Source organism: Hylaeus anthracinus, unplaced genomic scaffold (genome assembly GCF_026225885.1).
Source record: "Hylaeus anthracinus isolate JK02 unplaced genomic scaffold, UHH_iyHylAnth1.0_haploid 11994, whole genome shotgun sequence".
Taxonomy (NCBI): domain Eukaryota; kingdom Metazoa; phylum Arthropoda; class Insecta; order Hymenoptera; family Colletidae; genus Hylaeus; species Hylaeus anthracinus.
In genome coordinates this window covers 13,259,862-13,274,698 of record NW_026534341.1, presented here as the reverse complement: position 1 = coordinate 13,274,698, position 14,837 = coordinate 13,259,862, and the positions used below count along the sequence as shown (strand labels likewise).

The 14,837-nt window shown below is 35.2% G+C and overlaps 1 protein-coding gene across 7 annotated transcripts in view; it reads right to left on the bottom strand.

Moving 5' to 3' along the window:
- Positions 1 to 14,837, bottom strand: part of LOC128888527 (diacylglycerol lipase-alpha) — a 113,879-nt gene that overhangs the window by 46,690 nt on the left and 52,352 nt on the right. For all 7 annotated transcript variants that reach the window (XM_054145461.1, XM_054145466.1, XM_054145462.1 and 4 more), the window contains exons 4-5: positions 9,715 to 9,926; positions 57 to 158 (exon numbers count right to left, since the gene is read on the bottom strand). In XM_054145461.1, the coding sequence (XP_054001436.1) occupies positions 57 to 158; positions 9,715 to 9,926 (314 nt within the window). The remainder of the gene's footprint in view (positions 1 to 56; positions 159 to 9,714; positions 9,927 to 14,837) is intronic.

Genomic DNA, 14,837 nt, shown 5'->3' with positions numbered 1-14,837 from the left:
TGTCACAGAAAATATGAATGAATTATTTGCAATCTTGTATGGAATATTGCACTTACCTAACATTACATCTCTGATTTGGTCGATGGGACAGGTTTGGTAGTAGTGTGTTAACCATGTTACGCCTGCGCATAACCAGCCAGCTTCTACCAGTAACAGGACTGAAACAGAATTTCATAAAATTTATGCAACAAATTTTACGGAGTTTAATGTGTAGATAGATACATAAATCTCGTGAACGACAAGAAAATTGACGAAAAAAAATTGTATTATTTCCTACTACATACATCCATAATCATCATTTATTTTTTAACTACACTGCTCCGAATCTCTAAAGTGCAATTACAATCTTTCTAACCTTTCTTTATTTTTCCCCTTTATAACAATAAAAATACACTCCGTACATCACTGTAGATGTTAAAAACATGATGAAAATTCGATCATTCTTCACAAAAAAAAAAAAAAATTCGTACTCTTTATAATATAACTTTTGCATTTATAGTGTATTATATTTGGTACACTGAATTCCATTTGCCTTAGAACGGAATGGGAAGCTATTCTATCAATTGTTTCGCATTTTCCTGCATTCTGTATAGGTGTACTAATTATGTTAAGTGCGAACAATCGTCTATCTAGGAATAGAAAAGCCGAAATCAAACTGTAGTTTCACATTGCGCCAGTAAAACCAATCGGCTAATGGATCGGTTCTAGGAAAGAATTCAATTCAGACGTTAACGCATGCATATTTGAAATTGTTCTCTGTGCCGCAAAGAGTCTACTTTAGTGATCACAATTGCTCAACATTCGATCATGGTAACAACAATATGCCCACACGTTTATCAAACAAATTTTATTTATCCTCTTTCGCTAATACGAGGCGAAAGTGTTAATTTCAGTAATCAGAGAGTGACGAAAATTTTCGACTTAATTTAGGTCGAAGCATATGTTGATAAATAAAGATTTATTTATACAGTACATTAAAGCATTTATATTTCATTTTACGATCGAAAATGTTTCTCCTTTCTTTATTTTACACATTAACTCTTTGAAGTTAGTTTAGTATTACTATTTTATTTAAAGTTTTCGATTCATGTGGCAATACTATGAACTAACACTAAGAGTACAATAAGTGTTACAATCGCACTATTATTCAATGTAGCTTGAATATTATTTTTCTTTTATAATCGTGTGCCACAAAGAGTTAACCAAAGAATTTGTTAATAAAGGAATTTTAGAAAAAAATTGTGAGGATTATCTGGGTCAAGACTCTCCCAGTGTAAACGCATGCCATTTTGTCACGGATGGTTAGTATTTCTTGGTTGAAAGGATAGCATGTCAACGCGAGAGCCATAACTTCGCGCCGGATAAGGATTGAAGGTATTGACAGTGCTTTCTTCGGGCGTCGAACACGAGATACCTATGCCACAAAGGCGTAACCTGCTGTTTCCCAACGTGGAAGCTTTTGATGGTGTTTACGTTGCGGTAAATGCATCTGACCTAATTAACTACCAACGTGATTGCATTACTCGAAATAATTTTTAATTTACGTAACCGGGCTACGTTAATGCGATAGATAAAAGTATTATATGTATTAGGCGTTGAAATTAATTCTGTGCCTTTATATTCAATCATTTATAACATCAATTTAAGTAGAAATATTTAATTGTCATTTTGTTATTATATGTTATATTATGTTATATGCGCGAGAAAAATTGGAAACTCTTGTACAGCAAAAGAAAAGTGTGCGAAAGAAATAAAAGTACGATGAAAGAAATACTATGTATAATACAGAAACGAATTTTCTAGAAACTTGATGAAATCCAAAGAGAAATGGAAATCGACGATATAACTAACTCCGCGCAACGAAGTTAATATAATTCAGTGAGATTCCATTCTCACGATTTCCCAGATGACTCAGTTCAATTTTCCACCGGATTCGTCGAACGCGATTGCAATGACGTGACGATTTAAAGAATACAAAGGAAGAGTAGAATGTATAGCTCATTGTGCCTTATTGAATGGAATAAATTTACTCTGAACCACTATCTTGTAACGACTTAAATAAATAAGTTCTTTCTTGGTGGTAATTCATAATTTATTATTTCTAAATTTATTTTGTGAGGTAAGACTTAATGCCATTCAAGACAAAACATGCAAGTAATCTAGCTTGTTTCGATTTAAAAAGATTGGTATTTTTATTAGTAGACTGCGGATCTTTATGCACTTATAGGAAATTTGAATGTGCAAGAACCTACAAAATGCAAATAATATGCAAGAATATAAAAAAGATTGAAAGTAAAGTTCATGTTATAACATTTGCAAAATAAAATAAATCCTATATAGATTCAATTTTTGTAGGGACGTTCGCGAAGACTTTATTTTGCTTAAAGATCCGCAGTCTACTTGTTAGTTTTAACAAGCAAATACTAAACCTTCTGTTTAGAAAATATAATAATTTAACAACATTTAGTTATCAGGAACCACGGTTGGGAACCTCTGGTTTAGGCTAATCCCGTCTGGGAAGAACGTCGTGTCTGTCGTAATCAGACCAACCGAACCGAACAAAGAATTCAAGAAGTTGAAAGTGCAACGACGGTGGCCTGGCACTCCGCACGCATACGACCAATCAGCTGTACGTGACCGGAATTTCCATCAAGTTCTTCCCAGCTGCAGTACAACTACCGGAGAAACAGCAGACGAGCTGGATCGGTTCCAGAACCGTTAATATACAGGAGTGTATGCGTCTTTCCAGAGAACAGACGGCTGAACGTAATTCTTTGTATGGAAAATCCGGGGCATAACGTGCTCCACTATTTCGAGCAATTTAATATACCCGATATATGATATGAAAAAACGATCTAAGCAGAAATAATGGCTGCTCTCGACGAGACCCATCTCTAGAGACTCATTGGACGTGGCATTTGTACAGTCTGTCGATCAATTTTTATGGTTTCATTGGAATGTTTGGACCAGACCTATTTTTTAAACTTTATTAAAATGTTTGCAACTAACCCACTTTAACAGTTTTATTAAAATGGTTGTATCTGACTAATTCCTACAATTTCCTTGAGCTCTCAGAACCAAACCAATTTCTACAAGCGATCATTCGTTTATGATATTTCTTAATAGGTTCCATTTGAACAGCATAAATGAAACATTCCAACACAATTTTAATACTATACATTCAATTAAAAACAGACACGTAAATATTCTCCATAACGTAAATTTTAATTTGAATAGAATTTACCAACAAAAATAAGCTACACAATTTTGTGTAGTACGAATACTAATATTTAATTCGTCGATATCAAAAAAGCTCTCGTTTCAGTCAATCAATTTTTAAAGTTTCGTTCAAGCATCGCAAACCCTCAAGACATAACAGATTTCAGTCATCAACTATTAAAACGCATCGTGTGGCACTTTCCCCAATTAAGGAAGTATACAACATCCTTCCATAGTTCATCCATATGCCCGAAGGAACAACTCTGAACAACTCCGCTCAAGACGCATGTAAAATTCAGAGAGCACAAACTATCCTTAATGGCGTGTTCGCGTTTCAGTTCTGCTTGCTCAGCCTTCCGAAAGGAGCCTCGGAAAGGAGAACTCGAATTTTTCGACCCGGTATTAGATCATTTTTTCGACCGGAACGAATCGAGTTCCCGAACTCTGAACAACTTTAACTTCCGAAATTCGAACTCATCGAAGATACACGCTTTTGATCGATTCGGAGTACCGTAACTGAAGCGTCTGATGTTTCCGTTTCATGAGTTTACTTCAACTTTAAAAAAGATTCACGGCGGGCGTTCACGAAAGGCCAGCGGCCGATACCACGCTGGTGTTAATCTAGTGGAATTAATCTGGAGACGTTCATTATTCATGTTGAAGGAATCCAGTGTTGCTGTCCAGAAAAATTGTTGCTATGGTGACGATCGGGCAGTAGATGTATGTATATACGAGTTTATATTTTTGGAGTATGTTTTATAGAGAACCTTTCAAAGAAGGCTTTACGATCTTGCTTTTTCGATAAGCATGGTCGTGATGATCATTTAACCCATTCACTGTCAGGCAAATTTGAAGGGTATTACCTTAGGCGTCAAGATTTAATACGGATGCGTAATCTAGGTTGTTATTTTGATAATAAAAAGTGGTATTAAATTTGTGATTTAAAAAAAGAAAATGAATGCTATGAATTTATCCCTTGAGTAATTGCAATCAATTTGAACTACGAGACATCTCGTAATTGGCAGTGAATGGATTAAACAACATCATTCTTCAAGTTTAAATGTAATCATATACACTTTCATTTAAAATCAAAAAAATCGAATACATACTATACCGTTTGCGTTTGGAAAATAATATCCTACAAGACCTTTTAAGAAACTTTTTAAAATAAAGTCAAACTGTGCTCCTCTGGTTCTTTCTTTACTTGTTTGTGATTACATCCGATGTTTACCTCGAATATAAAAAGTATCACGTGCAGAACGTAGTTCCAGTTCGTGGGAGATTGTAAAAGTATAAAACGAATCGTTTCTGCAATCGTAGCTTTGCGACTGCTCTCTACAGTCCTGTCGAGGATAAATACGACCCTCGCGAACCGAGATCTTTTCCCTCGCGAGTGGTCGTTTATTCCAGCCGAAAACTTGTGCCTAAAGCCCTAGCCCTTATTAATATTCCCCTGTCGCCCTGCTGAAGATTGGAAGGGTCGACAGGGGAGAAGTGGCCTCCCGTCGCCACCGACGAAGCTTTCGTTAACGAACCCCACGGTGCACGTCATCAGATCGGTTATGATTCTGTCGGCACGATTATTGACGTTAAAGAAAGTCTCGTTGGTGATCTCCTAATATCTAATTACTAGACTGCTGAGATTTATACAAATTCACATCTTCATACAGGGTGTCTACGTATAATTTCGGACATACGCAGGGTGTCAATTCTACAACAAATTTCCAACAAAAAATTATTACCTAGACATTTTCTTTGTGTCGCCTTATTCTCGAGAATTTTCACTTTTAATATTTTTCCGGCGTTTTCGACTTGACACTCTTTAAATGGCCATTATGCCACCCAATTACAGTACAAACGTAAAAGTAAGAATACCATCCGAAAGAGCGTTAAATTTCTCAACTCACGGATATAAAACCAAAATTTATTACGTAGATTTAACAAGTGAAAAATTAGGTCCAACTTTACAATGTGAAAATTTCAAAAAATTTGACTTTTTCTGTATTCGTTTTTCGGTTTCTATGTTTTTAAAACCTGATTTCTTTAGCGAGCACTCTTCGGGAAAAACTTCCTCGAAGTCTCAGCTTTCGAATGGTATTGTCAAAAAAAATTGTACGGTGGTATTTTTGGGAGAAAATGACGTTTAAATGCAGAAAAGCGTGGGTTTTTACGTGAAAATCGATATTTTTCAACAAAACTCGACTTGTCACTTTAAAATTAACTTGACATCGTGTTTGATGTATTTTTTATTGACACTACCGAGCCTCCCCAATTAGGAAAAAAACCGATTTTTTGACACCTCTTCTCAAGCTTCTCCCAACCGTGTGTAGAGCCTGAGTGCGAGGTGAATAATAATTGTTTTTGAACATGTATGCATAGTATTTTCGTTTTTAGAGACTATTTAGTCAAAATCAACCTCGATTTACCGATGAATGATATGGAGATTGGAACACGATCGATTTCACACAGCAAAAAATCGATGTTTTCGGCACAGGAAACCGATAAGTTTTGATTTAGGAGGCGGGCATTTTGGACACTTTTCTGCATTTAAACGACATTTTCTCCTGAGAATACCATCGCACAATTTTTTTTGACAATACAGTTCAAAAGCTGAGACGTCGAGGAAGTTTTTCCCGAAGAGTGCCCGCCAAACAACTATGTCTTTGAAACCGAAAAACGAATACAGAAAAAGTCAAATTTTATGAAATTTTCACAATGTAAAGTTTCACCTAATTTTCACTTGTTAAATCTACGTATTAAATGTTGGTTTTATATCCGTGAGTTGAGAAATTTAACGCTCTTTCGAATGGTATACTTAGTTTTAAGTTTGCACTGTAATTTGGTGGAGTTATGGCCATTTAAAGAGTGTCGTTCTGCATATGTCCGTCGTTAAATGACAGGCAAGAGCGTTTGCAAGTCGAAATCACAGAAAAAATATTAAAAGTGAAGATACTCGAGAATAAGGCGACACAAAGAAAATGTCTAAGAGTAATTTTTTGTTGGAAAGTTGTAGAATTGACATCCTGCGTATGTCCGAAATTATACGTAGACACCCTGTATGTGGACACGTATCATTACGTAGGTGTGCATAAATGAAGAACAGAAACTTAAATTAAAATATATTTTCACTTGTAAATGTTGCAACGTGTAGCTTATTTTTTATATTTTATATATAAAATATATTTTTGTGTATTTGCTGTGTCTACTGATCACCTTCGTCCTCGCTGAGTTGATTACTACGATTAGATTCATTAAAAGGAATCCCGAAGAAATGAAACAATAATTGGGACGAAAATAAGGATTTGTCGACACGTTTGTTTCTCAATTCAAAAGGGTTTGTCAATGAAGAAAAAGATGTTGAAAATATTTGTGTAAGATTAAGTACATAGTGTCGATGAATATTATATGGAACTACTGGCGAGCAAAGAAACATGCGTTTTCTCTCTGATTGCTACCAAACGTGACAAAATTAATTGGAACTCGTCGTTACGGCAATCCACGACCCTGTGGTCGTTTCCACGACTTGGTGCTCGGTATTAAATGGTGGTTTCGAATACCACGAGTTAGTGATTTTCAGTACAAAGCCTCAGGATTTAATGATCGTTAATGATAAGCACTTCGATGCACTGGTTTATAGCTCCGAATGTGGAATATTTCGCTCCAGGGAATTTTGATTGAAAATAACTATACGGTGCATTTCTGTTTCTTCTCTGAATATTATTTAAAATGAATTTCAACGGCGGGAGGAGCTAAATTAATTCCATTTCATTTTATTACTTTATCTCGTATTATAACTATGTAGTAAATTTCACATACTAAGTTTTGTTTATATAATTTCAATTTACTTTCGGTTATTCTACAGTATATTTCGTATCCACTCCGACAGAAAATTTAATTCCGATGAAGATAAGTTTACTGATAAAAATCCGAACCACAATATGTTATTTTATTTTGACCAGAATTTCTGGAATCTAGTATTACACTTTATTCCATTAAACGTTTATTTTTCGCTACCTCGAATATTCCCTGAGCCAAATCCCTTCCCACGTGATAGTATTTGACTATTAATCTCCTCCTGTCTATGACCATGCCAGGATTTATCAGTATCCATATATACATACTGTAATCCTGAACGTTCTGCATATGTCCGTCGTTAAATGACAGGCAAGAGCGTTTGCAAGCAAATATACCGTACGCGATATAACCGCCTATGTATTTTCGACTACATTCCTCTATTCTACCGGTTAACCCTCAAGTTTCGATACCATAAATACATCCTATCACCACGAAAGGATGGGACGTCGTTCTGGAATTGACGACGACCGATCCCCTGTCTATATTGGGAGCTGATAAAAATCTTATTGATTCTAGCGACGTAACAACGACGTTCCTATATCCAGAGACACGCAACATTTTCTCCAGATAACAAATCTCGACTAACAAATAAAATATAAAATACTTTTCATTCTCCCATTTCTTCTGTACGATTAAAAAAAGTTACAATCGAATGTTGCTTCACGTTAAATGAACAAGAAATTATCTAAGCAATTTTTCAATCAAATAAACCTTCCAAACAAATTGCTATACAGAATTTTTATTAGTAATATTTGAATAAACTGAGAATTAATAGATGAAATTATTTGTGCAATCGTGTCGATTATAATGTTTTAGCATTATAAATTAATGCATTTAAGCCTCTAACCCGACTTATTGTATTTTAGTCTTTAATTTTCCAATAGGAATAAGAACCTGAAAGGGTTACATAGATATTCTGAAGAAATTAACTCTTCACTCTTGCACTTTATGAAAGTAAGAGGTCTCGAGGACATGTCCTACCGTATTATGTTGACATTTACAGAACTGACAAGGTTAAGGAATTTTAAGTGAATAAACTCCCGAGCACTTGGTGGCGCTTTTACTGAAGCTATAATAGGGTTTTTCTCGCAACCACATTTTCGATGGGTGCCACAGCTTCGGAAATATTTGGTGGATTTACTTGAAATTTTCAGAGAATATTCTTTTAGGACTATTTTCATTTCGTTCTGTTAAACGACAAAAATATATAAATGTTGATATTTCCAATTTAAAATGTCATCATTTTATACTGTCCAGAAAATTTAATAAATGGCTTTCGAAAGTGTCATGGAAAAGTAAGAAAAACAATTGTAATATTGTACTTCCAAGAACATTCACGAATTTATTATTCCTTTTTAAATGCTTTAACCTTTGTCCGATCGATAAATTCAGGTTAAATGAATGAAATTTTCATTATGAAATTTGGATTTTCCGACGAGGGTTTAAAATTAAGAGTGAAATGTTTGAAGAAATTCTAACAGGAAATTCAGCGATCATAATATTCATTTATTTAAGCGCAAAACCGTTCCATAAATACCTGTCCAGCATCGCTGGTTAAATTCTCGCCAATTTTGGAACTTTTCTAATTAAATTTTAAATGGTGATACGTCAATGCATGTACCTCCGAATGAAAACAAATATAACCAAACATAACAAAAGCATAAACCAAATATAAAATATTTGCTTTATAAAGAAAATGCTTGTGAACGAGAGAAAAATTTGAAAATTTCAAAGCAGGTCCATTATTTTAACTATTCACAGGTACACGTAACTCCTTAATCACTTGCGCTACATATCGATCAACGTCGGTCTGAGTGCAGCCCATCTAATAAGTTATGTAAGCAAAATCACATGAAAACGCTTTAATAATCTCGTACATTATTATTAATTTCAGAATAACAAGTAATACGTAACTTTTACATTTCCAAAATATTTGAATTTCGTCTCTTGTATCTCGAATGTACTATTCACCTTGTTTTAGGGTTTAGTTTCCCTGACATAGATGAAATGTGTTGCGAATTCCTTCGCCTGATAGACTTTAAATTAATTGCAATAATTCCGTTACGAATGTACGTAAGCTGAATTACTTAACTAGTAAATGCATCTAGAATGATACAGTGTTGCGGTAACTGAAGCTACTTGTTGGTATATCCCGTGAATTATTAGGTCAGACGTTTTAGCTATTAAAGGTATGAGGTTAATAAGTATAAAACTGCTAATAATCAGTTGTGATTGTAAATTTTTTTATTCTTTTGTTAGACTTTCTTTAAACAGACCCTTTTAGACCTTCGTTGAGATATTAAAATTTCATAATGAAAGTTATATTTATTCTACTATGAAAAACTGTATCTGTGAAAATATTAATTTTTAAATATTAATCCACTGAATGTAATAATAAATGAAACAACGTAAAAAGAAAAGAATTTTGTCCATTTCTGGGTTGCACGAAGAATGTTACTCTCATGAAAAGAAAAGAATTCAGAACCGATAAGGTTCGCCCAGGAATCATCTTTTCAGCTTCATAACTATGTCCACATACATAGTTTCTACTCGTAGCACAAATGCTTAAACCTCGACTGGTTGACGACGCGCGAACAAACACGGAGTACTTAATTAAAAATGATCGATCGTGTCACTTACAAATTCGAACGTAGAGAACATATTGCATCGGGGCCCTTGCTGCAGTGTCCAGGATGCTCCCCCTGGTCGCCAGGAAGCAGATGGAAAACTCCACCGCCATGCAGGCCCCGAAAATGGCCAGGTATCCCACAACGTATTCCCACAGAAGAAGGATGCACGGAACACTGCGATCCCATTTGAGAATCCCCAGTAGAAGACCCAGCACTGTCATCCTGCAACAAACACGATAAGAACTTAAAGAAGAACTACTCGACTTGTGATGTTCATGAATTTTTTTTTTGGTAAACTATTAATAATTTTCAAATAATCTTTCATAAGATATAAAAAGGCATTCATGAAATAGAGAAACAAAATTTTTCTTGCCGTTTTCTGTATTATTTATTGAGTATTCACAATCATGTCAAACACTTCCGGATTGTTGGAAGTGATTGTTTATATTTCCTTTACTTCGATTCGTAGATCCATATATACAGGCCGTGTCTATGAGTACACGGGTGTCTACGTATAAGTTCGGGCATACGCAGGCTGTAATTTCTACAACAAATTTCCAACAAAAAATTACTCTTAGACATTTTCTTTGTGTCGCCTTATTCTCGAGAATTTTCACTTTTAATATTTTTTCTGTGTTGTCCACTTGACAATCTTTAAACGGCCATAACTCCACCAAATTACAGTGCAAACTTAAAACTAAGTATACCATTCGAAAGAGCGTTAAATTTCTCAACTCTCTGATACAAAACCAACATTTATTACGTAGATTTAACAAGTGAAAATTAGGTCAAACTTTACATTGCGAAAATTTCAAAAAATTTGACTTTTTCTGTATTCGTTTTTCGGTTTCAAAGATATAGTTGTTTGGCGGGCACTCTTCGGAAAAACTTCCTCGAAGTTTCAGGTTTTGAACTGTATTGTCAAAAAACATTGTGCGATGGTATTCTCGGGAGGAAATGTCGTTTAAATGCGGAAAAGCGTTCAAACTGTCCGCCTCCTGAACAAAACTTATCGGTTCTCCTGCGTTGAAAACCGATTTTTTGCTTTGTGAAAACGACCGTGTTCCAGTCTCCATATCATTTACCGGTACACCGAGGTTGATTTTGATTAAATAGTCTCTAAAAATGAAAATTCTATGAATACATGGTTCAAAAACAATTATTATTCACCTCGCACTGAGGCTCTACGCACGGTTGGGAGAAGCTTGAGGTGTCAAAAAATCGGTTTTTTTCGTAATTGGGGAGGCTCGGGAGTGTCACCAAAGAATACATCAAACCCGATGTCAAGTTAATTTTAAAGTGACAAATCGATTTTCGTTCAAAAATATCGATTTTTACCTAAACACCCACGCTTTTCTGCATTTAAACGTCATTTTCTCCCAAAAATACCACCGTACAAATTTTTTGACAATACCGTCCAAAACCTGAGACTTCGAGGAAGTTTTTCCCGAAGAGTTCCCGCCAAACAACTATGTCTTTGAAACCGAAAAACGAATACAGAAAAAGTCAATTTTGTTTAAATTTTCACAATATAAAGTTTGACCTAATTTTTCACGTATTCAATCTTCGTAATAAATGTTGGTTTTATATCCGTGAGTTGGGAAATTTAACGCTCTTTCGAATGGTATACTTAGTTTTAAGTTTGCACTGTAATTTGGTGGAGTTATGGCCATTTAAAGAGTGTCAAGTCGAAATCACAGAAAAAATATTAAAAGTGAAGATACTCAAGAATAAGGCGACACAAAGAAAATGTCTAAGAGTAATTTTTTGTTGGGAATTTGTTATAGAATTGACACCCTGCGTATGCCCGAACTTATACGTAGACACCCTGTATATGGTCGAAGAACCTGATGTAATATTTTCACGAAAGTACCGATAGTAAGAAGTGCGAGTAGACGGCCATGCCGGATTAAATCGACGTCAACTGCAATATTTCGAGCTTCCCTTGAGACAAGAGACCGAGGTGTGCTTCGCAGAGTAATTGCACCTTTTCTCGCACGCGAAGGAACTTCGGCGAGCTTCTCTCGCGTAAACAAGCCCTTTCGAAAGAGGCCACTTTTCCCATGCAAATGTGGGATCCAGAAACGAGCACGCTTGAAGCCTTGTTAACGTCGGCCTGGATCGCGAAGCTTCCGCAATTCCCTTTAAATCGTCTCCTCGCGCCGCGGTGCCCTTTGGAACGGCAATAGGAATAATTATTCGATAACCGTTCCTTACTTCATCGAGTCATCACCTAACGACGTAATTACGCGATTGCTCCGATTGAGAATAAAATGCTGTTTTAATCGATTCCCCGGTTACGCCTTGAAAATCATTCCAACTACTCTTACAAAGATTTAAGATTGAATATTAATTTTAAAAAAGATACATTAAGTGTAGAAATTAATTCTGTGCTTTTACATTCGATCATTTGTAATTGTAGTTTAAGTAGAAATATTTACTCATTGTTTCGTTACGTTACGCTACTACTGGTTTATTCGGAAAATAATTTCATTTCTTCGTCAACGCAAAAAAAACATTTTTTTCAATATAAAAATATTTTATTGAAATTAATACGAAAACGTACTTAATTTATTTTATATCCTGCTTGCAACATACGAAGGGTCAGCTAGAAGATATTCCCGTAGGGCATAAATGCCCGTTGCGACAATAAAGTAACGCAATTAAAAGGAGCTATGCCCAGACTAACGCGTCTTTCACTCCCTTCTCTCAATATGGACCCCAGGGACCGAAGACATTATTGTCCAACATGAATATAATTGTTCAAACGACGTCAAGCGTTATTTTACCTTATCGCGCTTTGGTTGTATTATTTGTATTTTATATTCCCCTTCCAACTCACAATTTTGCGGAAAAGAAAATTTAATTATTTCTCAGGGTGCAGTGAGAGAATATTCAAGCGTCAAAGAGTTAATAGCGGCACCTTTCTACTAGAAGACTGCTATTTCACCTTATACAATTAAACGCTCTTGATGCTTTTTAAGGTGCGCCAGTATTGTTGGAATTAAAATTGAACTTCAAACAAGATTGTAAAGGAAAGAAATTTCAAATCATGAATAAAGCGAGTAATTACAGAAAAAGGCGTTGATTTAAAATAAACCATAGTAAATCCTCCAAGCAACAGGAGTTAACAGATTGTGAATAATACATTAAAGTTACAACATGGCGTTAATATCTTCACAGAAAATATTCTCTGAAATGATCAAAGAGGAATAAAAAGTTCCTAGCTAATATAAAATAAATGTCCATTCTTGACAATATGTCCATATCTTCAAAAGCGTTAAGTTATTTCGGAATACTTTTTGAAAAGTCTCTCTTGACTCTGGACCTCACAGTCCAACGGATGTGTAAATAAGTAAAAGCGTGTGTACTTTGAAGCTCTCATTTTTTCGATATCATGGCGTGCCAAGTTATTCGTGCACCGTATCGATCGACAAATAATTAATCGGGATTATTTTCGTATTCCTGGAAACATTCCTAGTGCTTCCCATCGATTTCAGGAACGTCATTGTTACGCGCCAGGATTACAGCGTGGAATTGAAAGAACCTCTCGACATTATTATCTGCTCTCTCCAGTTACTGTTTTTGTAAATGAAGATTCAAGAGGAAAAGTAGCCCATTTTTTATTAATTCGGACATTTTTATACTGTTTTATGGCTCTCATGATATATTACCATTAGTTCAAATGTAAAATGCATCAAGCAATATCATTCCTCTAAAAATGAACTTGAAAAATATGAGACAAGAATAAAAAATGGCACGACACCTTTCTTGCACCCTTCTGTTAAATAAAAAATAAGCAAAATTTTATTCGAATAGTAGACGAATTAAATCTTTGTACAGAGTGGCTTGTTGGATTAACAAATTATTCGGACAAGCTGTTATTCGTTCAGTGTATATTGGAATGTTTATTTAAAAATCTCTTGTTCGAGTAAATTATAAAATATCAAATCTTCTGTTTTTCGACTGTTAAGAAATGTTCTTTTTACGGTTGCATGTGATCGGAGTTTCTTTTCAGAGAATCTATCTGCGACGTGCAGACAAACGTTGATAAATTATGAACGCTGAACAATCGATGGTCGTGGTAAAGGATATCGGAGCACGAAAGGTGTCCAATTTCCAGAAAGAACCAGGATACTCGATAATAAATCCCGCTAGCCTCATTTACCTTGCGCTACTGAATCCTACAGCTGCACAATCAATTTTATTCTTCCACTTTTCTACTTAAAGTACGAATACGTAGTCATGAATCCTTTTATTTATTCCCGAGGGTCAGTACCTGTGCCTGAAGGCCGAATCTGACACAATTCGAAGGTGATGGGTTCGTAAAACGACGAAAGGGAGTCAAATAACATATTGGATTAAAAATTATACCGCTAAAAGTTCTTATCCCAAACCCTTTTGTCAAAGACTTAAAATATATCTAAATGATATATGTATGTATCCAAGATGTTCCCCCAACAATGTCTACTTCTATCTTGAACATTCCTCCCTGGCTATTACCTCACCTTATAATTGATGTATCACTGCCTGACTTCTGTAAAAAACAAACCAACCAAGACACCTACAAAAACCTGTTTCATGAAGTTTCACGAAAATATTCTGACCACGTCCAAATCTATACCGATGGCACTAAATCCGATGAACAGGAACAGGATGCCCTGTTGTATGTCCGAATGATTGTATATCACATAAACTCCATGATTTCTGCTCTATTTTTTACGCTGAAGCCTTTGCTGTCCTAACAGCCTTAAAATTAATTATCAACTCCAATGAACACAAATTTATACTATTCTCAGACTCTAAGAGTGTCATCACCTGCTTAGTAAATCTTGAAAACAAAGATCCTATAATTCAACATATTTCCCAGCTAATCTCAACTATTCAAAATAACAATAAAGAAATTGTGTTTGTATGGATTCCCTCACATGTGGCAATTAGAGGAAATGAGAAAGCCGATTTAGCAGCCAAGGATGCTGTAAAATCATTATCCCAAAACCTCCCTATCTCCCACAACGACCTAATCAGGGAACTGAAAATAAGAATTAAAAATTGTTGGAATGAATATTGGGTCAACTCACCATAAGTCAAATTATTTAAAATAAGATAAGATATCTTTAATAACAAATGCCC